The sequence below is a fragment of the Monodelphis domestica genome, chromosome 2, assembly GCF_027887165.1.
Source record: "Monodelphis domestica isolate mMonDom1 chromosome 2, mMonDom1.pri, whole genome shotgun sequence".
Taxonomy (NCBI): Eukaryota; Metazoa; Chordata; class Mammalia; order Didelphimorphia; family Didelphidae; genus Monodelphis; species Monodelphis domestica.
This window is the reverse complement of record NC_077228.1, coordinates 140,637-159,012: the sequence shown is the minus strand read 5'-3', so window position 1 is coordinate 159,012 and position 18,376 is coordinate 140,637. Positions and strand designations below refer to the sequence as shown.

At 41.7% G+C, this 18,376-nt stretch overlaps 1 protein-coding gene across 3 annotated transcripts in view; it reads right to left on the bottom strand.

Moving 5' to 3' along the window:
• Positions 1-3,936: 3,936 nt before the first annotated feature.
• LOC100617613 (zinc finger protein 420-like) overlaps positions 3,937-18,376 on the bottom strand; it is a 45,283-nt gene continuing 30,843 nt past the window's right edge. For 2 of the 3 annotated variants that reach the window (XM_056814876.1, XM_056814875.1), the window contains 3 exons: positions 11,603-11,729; positions 9,909-10,004; positions 3,937-6,387 (listed from right to left, as the gene is read on the bottom strand). In XM_056814876.1, the coding sequence (XP_056670854.1) occupies positions 4,568-6,387; positions 9,909-10,004; positions 11,603-11,729 (2,043 nt within the window). In that variant the 3' untranslated portion in view covers positions 3,937-4,567. The other variant, XM_056814878.1, reaches the window with a different exon arrangement.

The window sequence follows — 18,376 nt, the reverse complement described above, 5'->3', positions numbered from 1 at the left end:
TCACCATACCTGCTTCTAAGACAGGAATGCATGTTCCCACAAGGGGTTACTCCAAGAATATTGATGATCACCTCACGACTCCCTCAATTATTTCTCACTAGGGACATTTATGAGGTAACTGCTGACATCTGGAGATCTCCTACTAGCCAACAACTTGTTGAAGGGAAACATCATGAACCCTAAAAAAGACAAGAAAACAAACCCCAGGGAATGGAAGCTTAGGTTCTTTTCTTCCATAGAGAACTAACTGTTCAAGGTTAGGCAGGACAATACAAGGGAAAAGATAAAGATGGTGGGCCAAGTAGACTCTGTTTTTAGCTTGAGTTGGGACTTTAAGACATAGCCTTCTCCTCTCCTGGCCTCACTTTGTTCCTTTATAATTAACATGGCCAACCCAGACTGGCCTACTTGCAGTTCCTCAAACATGGTGCTCCATCTCCCATCTCCATGCCACTGCTCTAGTTGTACATTGTGATTGGAAAGATCTCCCTTTTCACTTCTTCCTTTTAATTTTCTTGGTTTTCTTCAATGCTCACCTCAATACCTTTTGTGGTCTGCCCAGTGGTTTACGGCTTTCTTCCCTCTTCAGATTTGTTAGGGGTAAAACTTACCGTTGGACTGAATATATTTTTAGTTGGTTGCCAGGGATTTAAATTCTAAATCTCAATGAAATACTCAAGTCAGAATGGAATTTTGTGGTGGTTAATTTTCAATAGAGTGAAGATATTAAGGAATAAAGAAAGAGAGGAAAATGAGGGAGATACCAGGCAGGAGTTCAGAGGCCCCAGCCAAGGGGGGTGGGGCAGAGGATTAAATTTAGCAGGACTTCCAGTCACAAAGCCTCCTCCAAGATGAGGGGCCTCCCCAGAGGCTTATACCTCCAGAAAAGCCAAGGAAAGGGAAGTATGCCTTGCACTCACCAGGTGCCACTCTAAGGAAAACAACCTGAAGTCTCACACTCAAGTTCTTTCACAGTCAACCTCTACTGCCCAGTCCCTCTCACAGGAAGTGATGAGAAATATAAAGGCAGTTGTTTATGTCACTTCCTGTGTCTCACATGTACCAATGGTGGCTTAAACTTGGCTTTGGATAGCCCAGGGGTCAGTCAGTTGTTTCTGATTTGTCACTTGCTGGCACACATGGGTCACAGACCATCCTCCCCCACTTAATCCTTAAATGGGAGTGTATACATTCCTGCTTGCTAGAATTCTAAAGACTAAGCAGGGTGGAGTAAATCTAAAATTCACACTCAGAGCCAGGGTCGTGCCTGGGATTCTGCTGCCTTTCATGGTGCTGGGAGCTCTGAAAGAAGTGGGGGTGGGGAAGCAGGAGCCCAGGGCTCTGGGTCCTAGGAGCAGGGAGACAGGACTCCTGGGTCCTTCCAGGGCATGTGAAAATTGCATCTCTGGCTCTCCTCAGTTAGACATTAACTGGCTCAGGTTACCCCTGCAACAAAGACGTGGGAAAGCCCCTTCCTAGTATCTGGACTCTGGCAGATGGTCCCAGCCTAGGTGTTGCTTAGTAGCCTGATCAAGGAGGGGAATTCCCCCAGCGGAGCCTGTCTGGAGCCCTCGAGGACATGCCAAGATTTCAGACTTCTGTCTGGGAAGGGATATGTGCCAGCTTCACGGGGCCAATGTGGGTCACACTGCCTCCTGGAGGGGGGATGAGTAATCACTCTAGATCTGCCCTACCTGCTTTGGGCAGGCTAAGTGGAGGAAGTAAATGAAGAAGATTTGAGGAAAGGGGAAGCCCACCCTGTCCTGCCCTGTCTCACCCTGTCCCACCCCAGAGCCCAGCTGGCCCTGACAGTCCTGGAAAGCCAGTTAGGGAAGGGGGAAAGACACAGACAGAGAGAGACAGAGACAGAGACAGAGACACACACAGAGAGACAGAGACACAGAGAGAGAGAGACAGCGACACAGAGAGATACAGAGAGACAAAGAGACAGACAGAGAGACAAAGAGAGACACAGAGGAAAGGAGAGGGGGAGGGAGAGAGAGAGAGAAAGAGACTCAGAGAGACACAGAGAGAGAGAGAGAGAAAGAGACTCAGAGAGACAGAGAGAGAGAGAGAGGGAGGAAGGGAGAGAGAGATGAAAATTTCCTGCTTAACCCTTTATATAATCTCCTGGCTCCCTCATCCCTGTCCTAGCCTTCACATTCACATTCAGGCCAACACCAGGTATGCAGTTAGTTCACAAGGGATGAAGTCACCCATGGGACCCCAGAAGGGAAAGGGAAATGGAATTATTTCCACTTCTGAGTTTTGAAGTACAGGTTCAGATAACTTACTCAGACTGTCATGTATCCAAAGGAGATTCAAGGGAACTCCATCTTGGGGTCCCTCCCATTGTAGCTTAGAGAGAAAAGCAAGATGGGATATGTAGTATTGATGTGGGATCTAGAAACTCCCAAACTTGTAGCTGTGAAGATAGGATGAACTCTCCCTTTGCCGACTTTGAAATTTAATCAACAGAAGCAAGTATACCCCTACTGAAGGCTAAAGTAGGGGAAGTCCACAAACTACTTACTACAGAGGTTTATACCTCTAGAAATGATTAACCACCCCCTGGGAAGTCCTAAGCAAATTTAGAGGCTTCAATTGATCCCCTAAAGTGGAGGAAGGAACAGGAAGTGATGTAAAGAAGGGTCTTTAAAAGTGGCTGAAACTTCCTGTCATGAGGTCTTCAAGCTTTTTCAAGGCTCTAGATGCTGGTGGAGGACCTTCTTCTGAGTGGACCTGGGACTCTAGCATTTTGTAAGACTGCTCTTGGAGCTTCCCCTTTGGACTACCATGTGGGTGAGTGAAAAGACTGACTCCTTTCCTGGCTTCTGGAGAGATTAGTTTCTGGAGGAGGCTGTATGGTTATTCACCCCACCCCTCTCTGGATGAGGGATAATTAGCCCAGCCTGGGTTAATAGTCGACAGTAGTTTGGAATTAAATGGTTTCCAATGGATGCAAATGGATGATTTGGAGATGCAACTTGCAGAATTTCAAGATAGCATCTGGGCTCAGGTGTTTGTGGACTTGAGGTTAAAGCTTGAGAATCTGGAAAGGTGCTACTTGGAGAAGAAAGAAGAGTGTCACTATGAACAGGAAATTTGGAGTGCTTGGAACCAATTACCAGACACTTAGCACCCTGAAAAATATAGCAATGGCTTTACTCACAATTTTTACCCCTATGTACTTTTGTGAGATCTTATTCTCAGAGTTAAATAATATCAAAACAAACAAAAGAAACAGATTGACAGATGAAGTTAGTAGTACTTGCTTGGTCTTGAAGTGTACAAAATACCAACCTTCAATTGAAGAATTAGCCAATGAAATTCAGCAAAAAAGTCACTAATAGGCAGTTTAGTTAAAGAATTCCCCCTCTCCCTAGCTTATCTTAGTTCATAGCACCCCACAGAAGTTAAATAATATCAAGAGCAACAAAAGAAACTGACAGATGAACAAAGAAGTCACTAAGGTAATTTAAATAATTAGTTTTTGGTTTATCACAATTATACATTTTTGTTATTTAAACTATAAATATCCCAAAATTATGGTTTTTCCCCTCAAAGTGACACACCACCTAAGCTATGCTCAGTTTTTTGGTGAAATTTGACGCACCAAGTTCAAAAGGTTGCCCATCACTGCTCTGGAGGCTAGTGGAGGACCTTCTTCAACATGAACCTGGGATTATAGTATTTGGTAAGGCTGCTCTTAGAGCTTCCCCTTTGGATTACAACATGGGTGAGTGAAAAGGCTGACTCCTTTCCTGGATTCTGGAGAGATTAGTTTCTGGAGGAGGCTGTGTGGTTATTGTTAACCAAGATGGAGAGCTCTGTCTGAATATCTTTCGACATTGCTTGCTTTCATAAGGTTTTTCATTTGTGTGGATTCTATGATGTATAGTGTTAGATTTGAATTAATATAAAAAACTCCAAGTATTATATTTTATAAAGTTTATTAATAACCAGTTAAAGTAGAAGAAATTAAAGAACAAAAGTAAAAGCCTGTGTAAAAGCCACATGAGTGAAATTCTCCTGCTTTGTACTCACCCCACCTCCACAAACTATGTTCCTGGGAAAAGAGCAAGAGGGCAGAGCACACAAAAATATATCCTCCCTACATTAGCACATAACTTAAGAACAAATATTGTGAAAAGTTGGGAAAGAGTTCTGGGGAGCAAATTTGAATTATATAATAGCAAGATTAGAGCTCCGACTGAATGTCTTTCTACATTGACTGTTTTTTACCATAAAATTTCTTACCAGTGTGAATCTGAAATTCCCTAACCCCCTTTTATGATTACAATAGTAATAGCTTTTATGATTATAACAAAGATAATATAGTTTGCTTCATATGAATTATAAACATTAGCCAAGAAAATAAAAAAGCTTTTTGACCTTAAGCCTGAAAACCCAAAGTTCCAAAGAAGCCCACAAAACCCTGTTGTAAGATCATCCCATCATTAATGGGAGTTTGGCCTCCTCTCAATAAACCTAATTATCTTGGAGGTTTTGTATTGGTGTGACAAATTTTTGCCACACCAGTGTGGATTCTTTGATGTGCAGTGAGTTAAAATCTCAGTCTGAATGTCTTTTCACCATGATTGCATTCATAATGTTTCTCCCCAGTGTGGATTCTTTGATGACAAGCAAGATGGGAGCTCTGACTGAATGTCTTTCCACACTGATTGCATTCATAAGGTTTCTCCCCACTGTGAATTCTCTGATGTGCAGAAAGACTGGAGCTATGACTGAATGTCTTTCTACACTGATTGCATTTATAAGGTTTCTCCCCAGTGTGGATTCTCTGATGTACAGCAAGACTGGAGCTATGACTGAATGTCTTTCCACACTGATTGCATTCATAAGGTTTCTCCCCAGTGTGGATTCTCTGATGTACAGCAAGATACGAGCCATCCCTGAATGTCTTTCCACACTGACTGCATTCATAAGGTTTCTCCCCAGTGTGGATTCGTTGATGTACAGCAAGATATGAGCTGTCCCTGAATGTCTTTTGACACTGATTGCATTCATAAGGTTTCTCCCCACTGTGGATTCTCTGATGTGCAGCAAGATGGGAGCTCCGACTGAATGCCTTTCCACACTGATTGCATTCATAAGGTTTCTCCCCACTGTGGATTCTCTGATGTTCAGCAAGATGGGAGCTCCGATTGAATGTCTTTCCACATTCCTTGCATTCATAAGGTTTATCCCCAGTGTGGATTCTCTGATGACAAGCAAGACTGTAACTTTCCCTGAATGTCTTTTCACACTGCTTGCATTCATAAGGTTTCTCCCCAGTGTGGATTCTCTGGTGTACAGCAAGATACGAGCTGTCCCTGAATGTCTTTCCACACTGATTGCATTCATAAGGTTTCTCTCCACTGTGGATTCTCTGATGATAAACAAGATGGGAGCTCTGATTGAATGTCTTTCCACACTGCTTGCATTCATAAGGTTTCTCTCCAGTGTGGATTCTCTGATGTACAGCAAGATACGAGCTGTCCCTGAAAGTCTTTCCACACTGCTTGCATTCATAAGGTTTCTCCCCAGTGTGGATTCGCTGATGTTTAATAAGACTGGAACTCCAACTGAATGTCTTTCCACACTGCTTGCATTCATAAGGTTTCTCCCCACTATGAATTCTCTGATGTACAGTAAGACAGGAGCTGTCCATGAATGTCTTTCCACACTGCTTGCATTCATAAAGTTTCTCCCCAGTGTGGATTCTTTGATGATAAACAAGACGGAAGCTCTGACTGAATGTCTTTCCACACTGCTTGCATTCATAAGGTTTCTCCCCACTGTGGATTCTCTGATGTAAAGAAAGATGGGAGCTCTGATTGAATGTCTTTCCACACTGCTTGCATTCATAAGGTTTCTCCCCACTGTGGATTCTCTGATGTTTAGTAAGACTGGAGTTCCACTTGAATGTCTTTCCACACTGCTTGCATTCATAAGGTTTCTCCCCAGTGTGGATTCTCTGATGTACAGCAAGACTGGAGCTCTGACTGAATGTCTTTCCACACTGCTTGCATTCATAAGGTTTCTCCCCACTGTGGATTCTCTGATGTTTAGTAAGACTGGAGTTCCAATTGAATGTCTTTCCACACTGCTTGCATTCATAAGGTTTCTCCCCATTGTAGATTCTCTGATATACAGTAAGACTGGCACTGTGCATAGTGTTTCCACACTGATTATGCTCACTAGATTTTTCCTCAGTGTGCATTCTTTGATGTTCAATAAGGGGTGAATTTTGAGATTGAACACCAAATTCTCTATAAGCTAAGCTATCTGGTCCACCACTCACGAATCTTTGTTGGCCCGTTTCTTCCACAGGGAGGTTCACTTCTGTTGGAGTTGCCTTCATTTTGGGTCTGATCTTCCCTTCTAAAAGAAACAAACAGTAAAACATATGCACAGAACCACATATACATCTCCTTTATTCCACTGTCAGAACAAAATTGCTTTATATCCCATTTCCTCAAGTAAGAAGAAAAGCCTTCCAACTTAAATTGGTACAATCCATCATTTGAACATGCATTTAATTCAAATCTAAAGAACAATTTAATTATCAAAGAGCCTCACATAGCATCACATTGGCTCTTTGTGATTTTGGTAAGGTTGTCATTATTCCTATCTCAGATCATGACATCAGAATGCATGGTTGAGTGACTTGATCCAAATCCTAGCAGCTAAGACCAAAGTTGAAACAGACAATTCTAACAACCCAGGCATTAGGGATACCAAATTATAACAAAGAGTTCTGTCTATATGTTCATGAAGCTCAGGGCATAGTTTCTGGTATTGTAGCACAATACCTAGGACTGAATTGGAGACCTGTAGCGTTTTACAGTACAATTCTAAATAAATAAGATAGCACAGGGAATGGTACATTGCTTGAGGAGTATAGCTGCAGCCTCCCTCATGGTGAAAAAAGCAAATGACATAGTACTGGGATGTGAGCTACATGTATATTCTGCTCACCAAATTGAAAAACTTAAGGTCACAGAGTAGGCATGCATTCACATCTGCTAGGCTATCTCAGTATGAAATCATTTTGCTAGGAAATTATAATCTGACCATTCACAGATGTGCACCTCTAAACCCAGCAACTCTGATTCCTGATTTGCCTTTAGGAGAAGAACCACTACATGACTGCTCTCAAGTAATAGAAATGATACACAAACCGAGGGATGACCTAAAAGATACACCTCTTAGTGATCCAGAAATTGAGTTATACGCAGATGCATTAAAAGCTCTCTTGGTGGCACTTTAATTAGCAAAAGGCAAAAGAACAAATGTGCATAAAGTTTCAAATTATGCTTTTACAACCGTGTGTGCTAATGCTTATACATGGAAAAACAGAGGTTTTGTAATATCAGCTGGGAAGTAAATTGCATATAAAGATCTCATATCCCACCTAATAGCATCACTAGACTTTCTAAGTGAAGTAGCTGTGATACATTGCAAAGCACACACTTCTGGCAAGGACAACATATCCCAGGAAGAGCTGACATAACAGTGAGATATGCAGCCAGAATTTGGACCTTACTGTGTTCTGAATCTTTCTCTGGTGAAAAAGCATGATATTACTAAAGTGTACTACAGAGATGAGATTCAGTCATGCAAAAAACATCTAGGAGCCAAATTAGTGAAAGAATTATGACTAGCAGAAGGAGGAAAGCCCATACTGCCCAGAAAACTTTATCAACATCTATGTAATGTGATTCACTCCAAAGGTCATTACAGAGTTCAATTCATTTTAGATGACATCAGGAGATTTTGGACAGCCCGGAGGATATCTACAAATACTATTAGAGTTTGTCAGGCATGTGATATATGTAGGAAATTCAATCAAAGTCATTTCAAGAACAAGGCATTGGGAGGCAGACCTTTTAAGTTATACACACCTTTCCAATGTTTGAGGATTGACTACATTAATATGCCCAGTGACAAGGGATACAAATATGCACTTGTAATCGTGGATCGTCTGACTAGGTGGATAGAGGCATATCCAGCTACAAATAACAATACAGCCATAGTAGTGAAAACACTACTGAAAGAACTGGGATCTTTGGGTTTATCATAGACTGTCTTGCTGAGGTCACTTACCCCCAGTCTATTCCACTGATCCTCCTTTCTGTCTCTTAGCCAATACCAAATTGTTTTGATGACCACTGCTTTATAGTACAGTTTGAGATCTGGGACTACAAGGCCACCTTCCTTTGCATTTTTTTTTCATTATTTCCCTGGATATCCTTGATCTTTTGTTCTTCCAAATGAACTTTGTTATGTTTTTTTCTAAATCAGTAAAGAAATTTTTTGGGAGTTCAATGGGTATGGCACTAAATAGATAAATAAGTTTGGGTAGGATGGCTGTTGCTTCTTTTTAAACCACCTCCACGTTGGGATCCTGGATGGTGAGCTGGTTTTGTCCTTCCTTCGTCTTCTCAAGAGTTATCCCTAGAACATATTTTATATTGAATCCATGTTTACTGACTGGGCCCAGGGCTTCTGAGAGGCCCAGGCTCTGTCAGCATCCTTGCATTCCGGTCTCTCTCCTGGAAGGCAAGTGCATGCTCTGGCCCCAGCCCTGCTTCTGGCTCTTTCTTCCTCTTATTTCTCGTGGGCAACTGAGTCATTCTGTTGGAACTAAGGCAGACCAATGCTGATCACAGATATTTCTTTCTAGGCTGCCGTCTCCCTAAACGGAGGGGACCTGGTCCCCCAGTTCTCCAGAACAAGACAAAGCCTGAGCCCAGAGATCAGGAAAGAGCCTGGGGCTGGTGATTTATGCAGTCTTCATTCCTACTCATGTGCTGTGGAAGGGAGAGAATGAACACCAGGAAACAGCTCCCGGGGTCCCCTCTAACTCTCAGCTGGGTCCCCACTTTGGCATCTCTCACTGATTCCCTTTGCCATTCACCCCACAGCATCTTTTCTAAATCTTTTCCTTGGTCTCCAACTCTCCTTTATGGCTTACTCCCACCCAGTGCTGACACCTGAGCTGAGAACTTGCTCACGTTTTCCACTGTTAAGAAGTTGGACATGGGTGAAGAGCTCCCTCATTCTCCAGATCTTACACAACTCAGATGCCTCCGTCTCCTCTTTGGCCTCGTATCAGAGAAAAAGGTCACTCTCCTCCTAGCTAAAGGAAATGCCTTTACATGGGCGCCCCCCATCCCACTCCCCCATCTAAACCCGGGCTATCCCTTCTTCCAGGACCTCTATTTCTCTTTCCTTTTCAGCATTTCCCACACGAATGAGACGACTCCTTTTCTATCAGAACCAATAAAGCCGCGTCTCTCGCCTTGGGAGACTGTCCAGTGTGTGTCCACGGTTTCAGGGCTAGAGTGCCAGAGATGGCCATTTGCAGTTCGCTTTGCCAAGGCATTTTCCTTGTTGAGCCCAATATCCTCACACTAGAGCTCTCCAAGCTGCAGGCCACCTTCCCAAGGAAGACTTCTCTGGCACGCCTTCCCTTGCGAGCCTTCCCTCTCTTCACCCGCTGCGATGGAGTGCGTATCTGGAGGGCGTGCCGCGGGCCCAGCAGAGGGTGAGCAGGGGTGCCCACGGCACGGCTTTCTGTCTGGTATAGCCGAGGCCAGGACCGGGCACGTAGCAAGCTCTCGCACACGGTTCTTGCTAACCCCCCGCTGCAGTGTCAGGCTCTTCGACCCTAAACGAGGACTTCTCATGAGGCCACAGACGGGTCCCAGCGCCTTCCCCTTACTGACAGGAAACTCAGGCTCAGGGATGCCGTGACGCGCCCAGGAAGCCACTGCTAACAGATCCGGAAAAGAGCCCCAAGGCAGGCCTTCGCGCCCTCAAGCCTCGCCCGTGCCTCCCTGCGGCATGCAGAGATCTGCTCAGCTCAGCTCTCACATAGCTCTGTTTCCCTCACTCACCTGGACAGCCGATTCCCAGGTCTTCTTGCTCCAGCATCCACGGGGCTTCCCTTTGCTCAAAATAAGAGATCACGTCTCCTCTGGAAACTGCAAGCCCTGGGCAGGGGAGGAGGGAGAGAAGCCTTCTTTAGGGAAAGGCGCGCGGATCCGGTTACTCCATTTAGAGCCTCCCTCCATGGGGCTGGCACATGAGTCTGCGGGGGGATCTGTAAGGAGCAACAGCCACTGCTCTGCCCACCCCCCACCCTGTGCGGTTCTATTCTGGCAGAAACTCCTGAGCACAAGCTGGGTAAAAGGGTCATTGTTCTGGATGGGAGCTCGAGGGATCAGCTCTTGTCCCATCGCCCCACGCTCTCCACTCCCTGAAACTCTTCTAAACCTTGTGAACTTCCCATTTGGGGAGTTTCTGCTTCTTCTGCTGGGCGACTCCACAAACCCTCATTGGTCCCAACTCTGTTTCTCAGCTCGTCTCTTACTGTAGACAATGACCGAGGACTATAAGCAGGATGCTTGCAAGGACTCCCGAGCCCGTTTCCACAGCATTTCTTTTGAAGCAGAGGAGGGGGCGAGAGGATCATGAAAACAACGTGGAATTAGACAACTTGCTTCTGGGGGCAGCTGGGTGGTTCAGTGGATTGAGAGTCCAGTCTAGAGACCAGAGGTTCTAGGTTCAAATACGGCTTCAGACACTTCCTAGCTCTGTGACCCTGGGCAAGTCCCTTAACCCCCATTGCCTAGCTCTTACCACTCTTGTGCCTTAGAACCAATACACAGTAATGATTCTAAGGCAGAAGGTAAGGGTTGTACAGTATTACAGAAAAATTTAAAAATTTGAAAAAAAAAGACAATTTGGTTCTGGTTCATTTCTTTTGTAGGACGATGGACTCATTCCAGTTTCCCATTATTACAAAATAGAAGTGCAGTGGGTAGAGACCTGAGGTTTGAGTCAAGAATTCAGTTTATAACTGACCACACACAGTGACTATGTGTGTGCCTCGGAACAACTCTTCATCTAATCTCTATTTCCTCAACTGTAAAATGGGAATAATTGTATGGAAGAAGTGAAATAATATAAAGAAAACCCCTGGCAGAGCACCTGGCCAAGACCAGGTCATTATAAATGCTTCCTTCCTTCCTTCTATTTCTCATCAGCTGTGCTGGAGGTTTAGGGCAAAAGGAAGGAAGATTAAGGCCAAATCTGCTCTACTAGGGACACTTAGAATCTATGAGCTAAAAGTTTATGCTTATTAAAGAGAAAAAATATTCCAAACACAACATCCATCCTAAAGATGAAGAAGTTATAAGGAAAACCTGCCTGTACAATTTTCAGAGATTTGTTTGGGAGGCAAAATGCAGATTCAGGTAAAGGTGAGACCAAATAATATATGATATTAGTTTCATGAAATTTTTGAACATGGATTTAATTTTTGATCTGAAGCTCCTTAGAGTTGATGACAGAAAATTTCAGGAGCATCAAAGGAAACCTCCAAGTTCCCATTACACAAATATACAAAAAGAACACAAAGTTTTTTCTTTCTAGGAAAACTAGGCACCAGAAGGTCCCTCTTTCTTAGACTCAGGAAATTAGCATTTTCCCCTTCCTCATAACTGATAAATGGTCCAAATGTTGCCTACTACTTAGGAAAATATTTTATTGAATTCCACACTCATTTTCAAAGGAGAATTGTCCTTACCCACAGAGAGCAGGTTCTGAGCATTCTCCAGCATCACCTCCTTGTACAGCTCCTTTTGGGGAGGGGTCAAGAGGCACCACTCCTCCTTCGTGAAGTCCACAGCCACATCCTTAAATGCCACCACCTCCTATCATCAAAATTCATAGCACAGAGACTTAAAGTACATGTCAGGATTAATAATCTGACTCTCATCAATTACAGGAGGAAACCAAAGCACAGAGAAGGTCTGGCCCCCAACCCTTTAAGAGTGTCCACACTTGAAACCATAGTCTTGAAGAGCCCAGTGGAATTTTGAGAAAACAGCTCTCATTGGAATGGCTGGTTGAATAGTGAATTGATCCAGCCATTCTGGATGGCAATTTGTAACTATGCCCAAAAGGTGTTAAAAGACTGCCTGCCCTTTTATCCTGCCATAGCACTGCTGGGTTTGTAAACCAAAGAGATAACAAAAAAGACTTGTACAAGAATATTCATAGCTGCAATCTTTGTGGTGGCAAAAAATTGGAAAATGTGAATCTTAAAACTACTCAGACTCTACTTTAGAAGATTTGATTAAGCTATTCCCCATTTTTAACAATGGAGGTACTTGATCAGGAATGTATTGAGAACTTTTAAAATTACTCCACCCTACTCAAACAGTGCCTTAGGGGAAGATAAAGTTGCAAACTCCTGATTGAGCAATGAAAAGTCCCCAACTCATACTTATAGTGAAGCTAGAACCTTAAGCTAGGTTTATTTTTAGATCTAATACAAAAGGGTGCTAAGGGGGCAGCTGGGTAGCTCAGTGGATTGAGAACCAAGCCTAGAGACGGGAGGTCTTAGGTTCAAATCTGACCTCAGCCACTTCCTAACTGTGTGACCCTGGGCAAGTCACTTGACCCCCATTGCCTATCCCTTCCCACTCTTCTGCCTTGGAGCCAATATACAGTATTGACTCCAAGATAGAAGGTAAGGGTTTTTAAAAAAAAGGGTGCTAAGTACCTATAAAGGTTAAATTAGTACCTAAAAGGTCAAGCAACTTAGAAAAGGCAAGCTTAACAAAAGAGATGTGAAGTACTCAGAGGATTTAATCTAACCAGAGAAGGTGAGAACCAAAGAAGATGAGAACTAAGAATGGGCAGTCCTGGGAAAAAGCATCTACTGTGATTGGTAGCCGTGAAAATTTAGGGGAGGTGACATAAGAGGAAATTTCTTTAAAAGGAAGGGGTAAGAGGAATTCAAGGGATTATTGAATTTGAGTTGTAAAAGTTAGTTGGAGTGAGTTGGAGTTCAGAGTTGAAGTAAGGGACATTTGAATGGAGTACACAATTGAATTGAGTTCACAATTGCCTTGAGATAGAGGCTGAACTCGGTTCAGGAGTTTTGAGTTCAGTGGAGAACTGGAATTCATCCTGGAGGATTCCCCCTCAGACAGCTTCTTGGAGATGATCTTGTGGTGAGTGATAAAGACTGACTCACTCTCCCTTAGGCTCAGGCCTAGACCATTTTGACCTAGGCCCTTTTCTACTGCTTGGCTATTCTCTCTCTCTCTCTCTCTCTCTCTCTCTCTCTCTCTCTCTCTCTCTCTCTCTCTCTCTCTCTCTCTCTCTCTCTCCCTCCTTCCCTTAATTCCTTCATTTATATTAATTAAAATCTCCATAAATCCCCAGCTGACTTGGGTATTTTTCATATTTGGGAATTTCCCATGGCAACCATTTATTTAGATTTTAAGTCAAAACACTAAAAATTATCTTTACCAGTTTGGCCAAAACCTTTACAGTTTTGGCATTACAGTTTTTACATTTACAGTTTTGGCTGACCACGTTGGTTGTAACGAAAACCCTCAAATTTCTGTGAAATCTCCTTCCTTTCTCTCTTAATTACTTGCTCAAATTAGTCAGTCTTTTTAAATGTGCTAACTTGACTTCAAAACACAGCTGCAAGAGTGTGTGAGTAAAAAACATTTTAATTTCTCCTTAAGTTAAAAAGAACACAGCTGTTTTAAATCTTAGCAACAGGGCCCTAAGGTCCTGGCTAAGAGAGCTGTTTCTAAATCTCCTTTCCTTTAGGGAACAACTGCCTAGATTAGGATTAAGGGAAATCTGGAGAAAGCTTTGGCCTTGTCCTGATTCCCACATGTTTACTTTAGAAATATGGGGTTATAGCCAGTTCACAACTTAGTTAACAACTGGTTTTTTGGGCTTTTTGGTGAATACATTGTTCTTTTTACAGTACAAACATTGTTCTTCAACTTACTTAACAACTGGTTCATCAGCTCCATGACCAAACTTGTAAATACAGAATTCCTTGTCTCTCTGAAATGGCTCATCCCATGGAACTTATGGCAAAGTCTAATCGACATACTACTTTCCCTTGAGATTTTGATTGTTGTAGCTGTAATATTGTATTTCCTTAAAAAACTGATTTCTCAGTCAAACCAGCCGATTGCTCCTTCTAATATTAAACAAAATGCAGAACCAAATACTCAGCTTTAGTTTTTAGAGAAAAGTATGGGGGAGCTCATAGCTTTTATGAAAAACACTAACCCTCCTAACCAACCCACTACTCCCCCTGCCCCCTCGGCCCCAGAACCCCCTACTCCTAACCAACCCACCCCTTCCCCTGTCCCTGCCCCCTGTCCAACCTGCTCAGCCCCAGTCCCCCCCCCATGCTTCCTACCCTACCACCTCCACCCTAAGTTCACACTTAAGTTCACACCCTACTCATTCCTCCAACCCTAACCCCTCTGCATCCTTTCCCCCAGCTACTAACCCTTCTTCCTTTGCCCCTCTTTCCCTCCCTGCCCAATTCAATTCCCATACCCTTCCTACCTCTGATCTTTCTGGCACTATGGGACAACAACAAACTCTCCCCCTCAGTGTGCCCAACCCATCTCTTTCTCATACCTACCCCATTGAGAATGAAGCAAGAAGCCTAGAAACAGAAAGAGGAGTACCAAATAATTCAGATCGGTTATTTCCTTTATGGAAAGTACCCACTTTTAATAAAAATGTAAACTTGATATCTGTAAGACACCATACACCTTTTAACCCTGAAGATTTAAATAAATTTAAGGAAGATCTTCCATTGTTTGAGGAAGAACCAATATTAATTATAAAAAAATTAGAGAACATATTCAGAACTTTTGACCCCACTTGGATGGATGTTGAAAATTTATTAGAAAAATTTCTGACAAAGAGGGAGAAAAATAATGTCATCTCTCTGGCTAATCAGAAGTGAGTTAGGAGAGGACATTATTGGCCAACTGAAGATCGACTTTGGAACCCCAATGTTGAACTAGATCACACAAAACTAAACCAGGCCAGAGAAACATTATTCACAGCATAAGAGCATGTTCTGATAGACCTGAAAAATGGTCAAAATTTGAAAGAACCCGACAAGAAAGTGATAAGACCCCCTCCCAGTGTATGGACAGACTTATTGACGTAGGAAATACATATATGGACCTTGATTTATCCATAGAAAGGGACATTAGGCAAATATGTAGGCAATTCATTGAGAATTGTTGTTCAGTGGTAAAAGACTACTTTAAAACTAGCTGTCCTAGTTGGGACTCTATGGACCTTGAAAAATTGAGTAGAGTAGCAACCTATGTTTATAAGGGTCATGTAAAAAGACCTGAGGAACACAGTACATTAGTGGAAGATTTAAAGAAAGAAATTGAAATGTTGAAGAGACAATTGAAAAATAAGGGAGAGACTATAGCCCCTTTGCAGGAATCCACAAATAAATCAGTAACCTGCCACTTCTGTGAGAAAAAGGGCCACAAAATGATGGAATGTAGAACTTTTCTCAAGATTATCGGAAGAAATACACAGTTTAATAACAACTACAGAAGTGATAATTATAGAAATAACTATAATAATGACAATAGAAACTACAGATTCAGAAATAATAACTATAGAAATGACTGTGATAATGATCATAGAAACCACGATTTTAGAAATTATAGGAATAACTATAATAACTATAGAAATAGGAATTTTAGAAATCAAAATTATAGAAATAGTAATTGGGAAAATAATGACTGTGCTCCAAATGAAGAAGATGATAATACCCAACACAATGCCCAACAACAATATATAAAAAATGGTGCTCGTCCAAAAAATACTCAAGGTGCTAATGCCCCTCAGTGGGGTACCCTTGGGGGGGGGTGCCCATGGTACAACCCAAATATAATGAAGGTGGTTCTTCTTAGACTCTATTAATTTTATTGATATTAATTAACCTTTTTCAGTTTTGTTTCCCTTCCAAATAGTAGGAAAGAATGAATAAAGAAGTTAAAACTATGATTGGCAAATTATGCACTGAGATCCATTTAAAATGGCCTGAAATTCTCCCTCTGCCTCTATTTTATCTTGGAAGCAGACCTAGAGGAGACCTGCACATCTCGCCATTTGAGATGCTTTCTGGACATCCACCTATACAGGCTAAACCTTTTTCCCCTGCATATACCTCACTATTAGGGGGAGATACTACTATTGCTTCCTATATACAGGAATTACAGCACAAACTGTGTGAACTTCATGAATCTGGAGCTGCAATACAAGCCGGACCCCTAGACTTTTCTCTTCATGACCTGAACCCAGGAGACAAAGTGTATATTAAGAATTTCAATCATACTGGAGCAACTCAGCCTTCCTGGGAAGGACCATTCCAAATATTGTTAACTACTCCAACATCTATAAAGATTGGAGAAAGAGACTCTTGGATTCACTGCTCACATGTAAAGAGAGCATCTTCTACTGAGACTGATTGACTGTATCCTATTCACATGCATTGGAGATAATAATTCATTGACAAGTGGATGCTGTTTTTTGAGGACACATTGAAATACTGATTTTTCCTTATTTTTATTATTGCTTTTCTTTTCATTTTAATTAGAATATTTTGAGTTTTTTCCTTTTTTATTTCTTCTTCTAAAGGTACATATAATATTTTTTTCTACAGTAATATAAGTTTATATATATATATATATATATATATACTTGCTATAATATCAATGCATACACAAAGGCTTTAAACTATGGGAACCTGCCATTTATTGATAAAATGTTATGGGACTGTGATTAATGTTTGTGTCTGATTCTAGGAAATGGGATAAAAACAAGGAGCATGGACTTAACCTGAATAGTGCAAAAAGAGAACACATGAAAAACTAGTGTGAGGCTCGAGGTTGCGATGCTTGACAAATGCTAGGTCATAGGAATTCCTTGTATCTACACTCTTTGTGAAGTACTCAGACAAGTACCAAAATTTAACTATCATCCTGGCTCCCTATATCCCTGAGAATGGGGAAAAAAATCAGACCAGGGAATGATGCTTCCTTATCAAAACAAAATTCTAGTTCTTTTCCTTCTTATAGTATGGCAACTTCCTGTAGTCTTGGCTGCAAATGGGTAAGTGAAATATTACTGCATTCTGTCCTACAGACTTGTGGGATAGAAATTACTTTAAATTGGACCTATACAAGGGCCTATTTTGAATTTTTTCCTTATGTTTTTGGTTGTTTTTCTCTTCTTTTAATTAACTCATACAACCCCATAACTCAACATTTCATCCTGAGCTGAACTGGATGTTTTATAACACCCACTTCAGGGGGAGGGGGATGGATTGTATTTTAATAAAATCCATGATCTTGAATTTTTTGTTGGAGAAAAGATTTTCAAGGAAGAAGCTTGCTAACTCCTAAATCCAGAGGAGGAAGTGTTACAGAAAGATACCAGAAAACCCACACTACATCAAGAAGATCAAGAATGAACTTTGGGTGTGGTTGATTGAACTGAAGTTTGATTGAACATTTATTTGTAAATGTACACTTTTATGCCAAGGGGACTACCCCTAATTTGGCTTTCTGTCAATGCACCTAGAAAAACATTGGTTTTGCTTTCTTTATTTTCTATTCCTCCCTAACTACTGTAATTTCTTCTTAGAAAATTGAATATTGTATACATCTGTAGTTAGAAATGTTTAGGACTATAAGATGATTATGTTAAATGATCAATGGGGAGACTAGTCTCCCAATGATCATCATGGGGGATTGTGAATCTTAAAACTATTCAGACCCTACTTTAGAAGATTTGATTAAGCTATTCCCCATTTTTAACAATGGAGGTACTGATCAGGAATGTATTGAGAACTTTTAAAATTAATCCACCCTACTCAGACAGTGCCTTAGGGGAAGATAAAGTTGCAAACTCCTGATTGAGCAATGAAAAGTCCCCAAGTCATACCTTATAGTAAAGCTAGAACCTTAAGCTAGGTTTATTTTTAGATCTAATACAAAAGGGTGCTAAGTACCTATAAAGGTTAAATTAGTACCTAAAAGGTCAAGCAACTTAGAAAAGGCAAGCTTAACAAAAGAGATGTGAAGTACTCAGAGGATTTAATCTAACCAGAGAAGGTGAGAACCAAAGAAGATGAGAACTAAGAATGGGCAGTCCTGGGAAAAAGCATCTACTGTGATTGGTAGCCGTGAAAATTTAGGGGAGGTGACATAAGAGGAAATTTCTTTAAAAGGAAGGGGTAAGAGGAATTCAAGGGATTATTGAATTTGAGTTGTAAAAGTTAGTTGGAGTGAGTTGGAGTTCAGAGTTGAAGTAAGGGACATTTGAATGGAGTACACAATTGAATTGAGTTCACAATTGCCTTGAGATAGAGGCTGAACTCGGTTCAGGAGTTTTGAGTTCAGTGGAGAACTGGAATTCATCCTGGAGGATTCCCCCTCAGACAGCTTCTTGGAGATGATCTTGTGGTGAGTGATAAAGACTGACT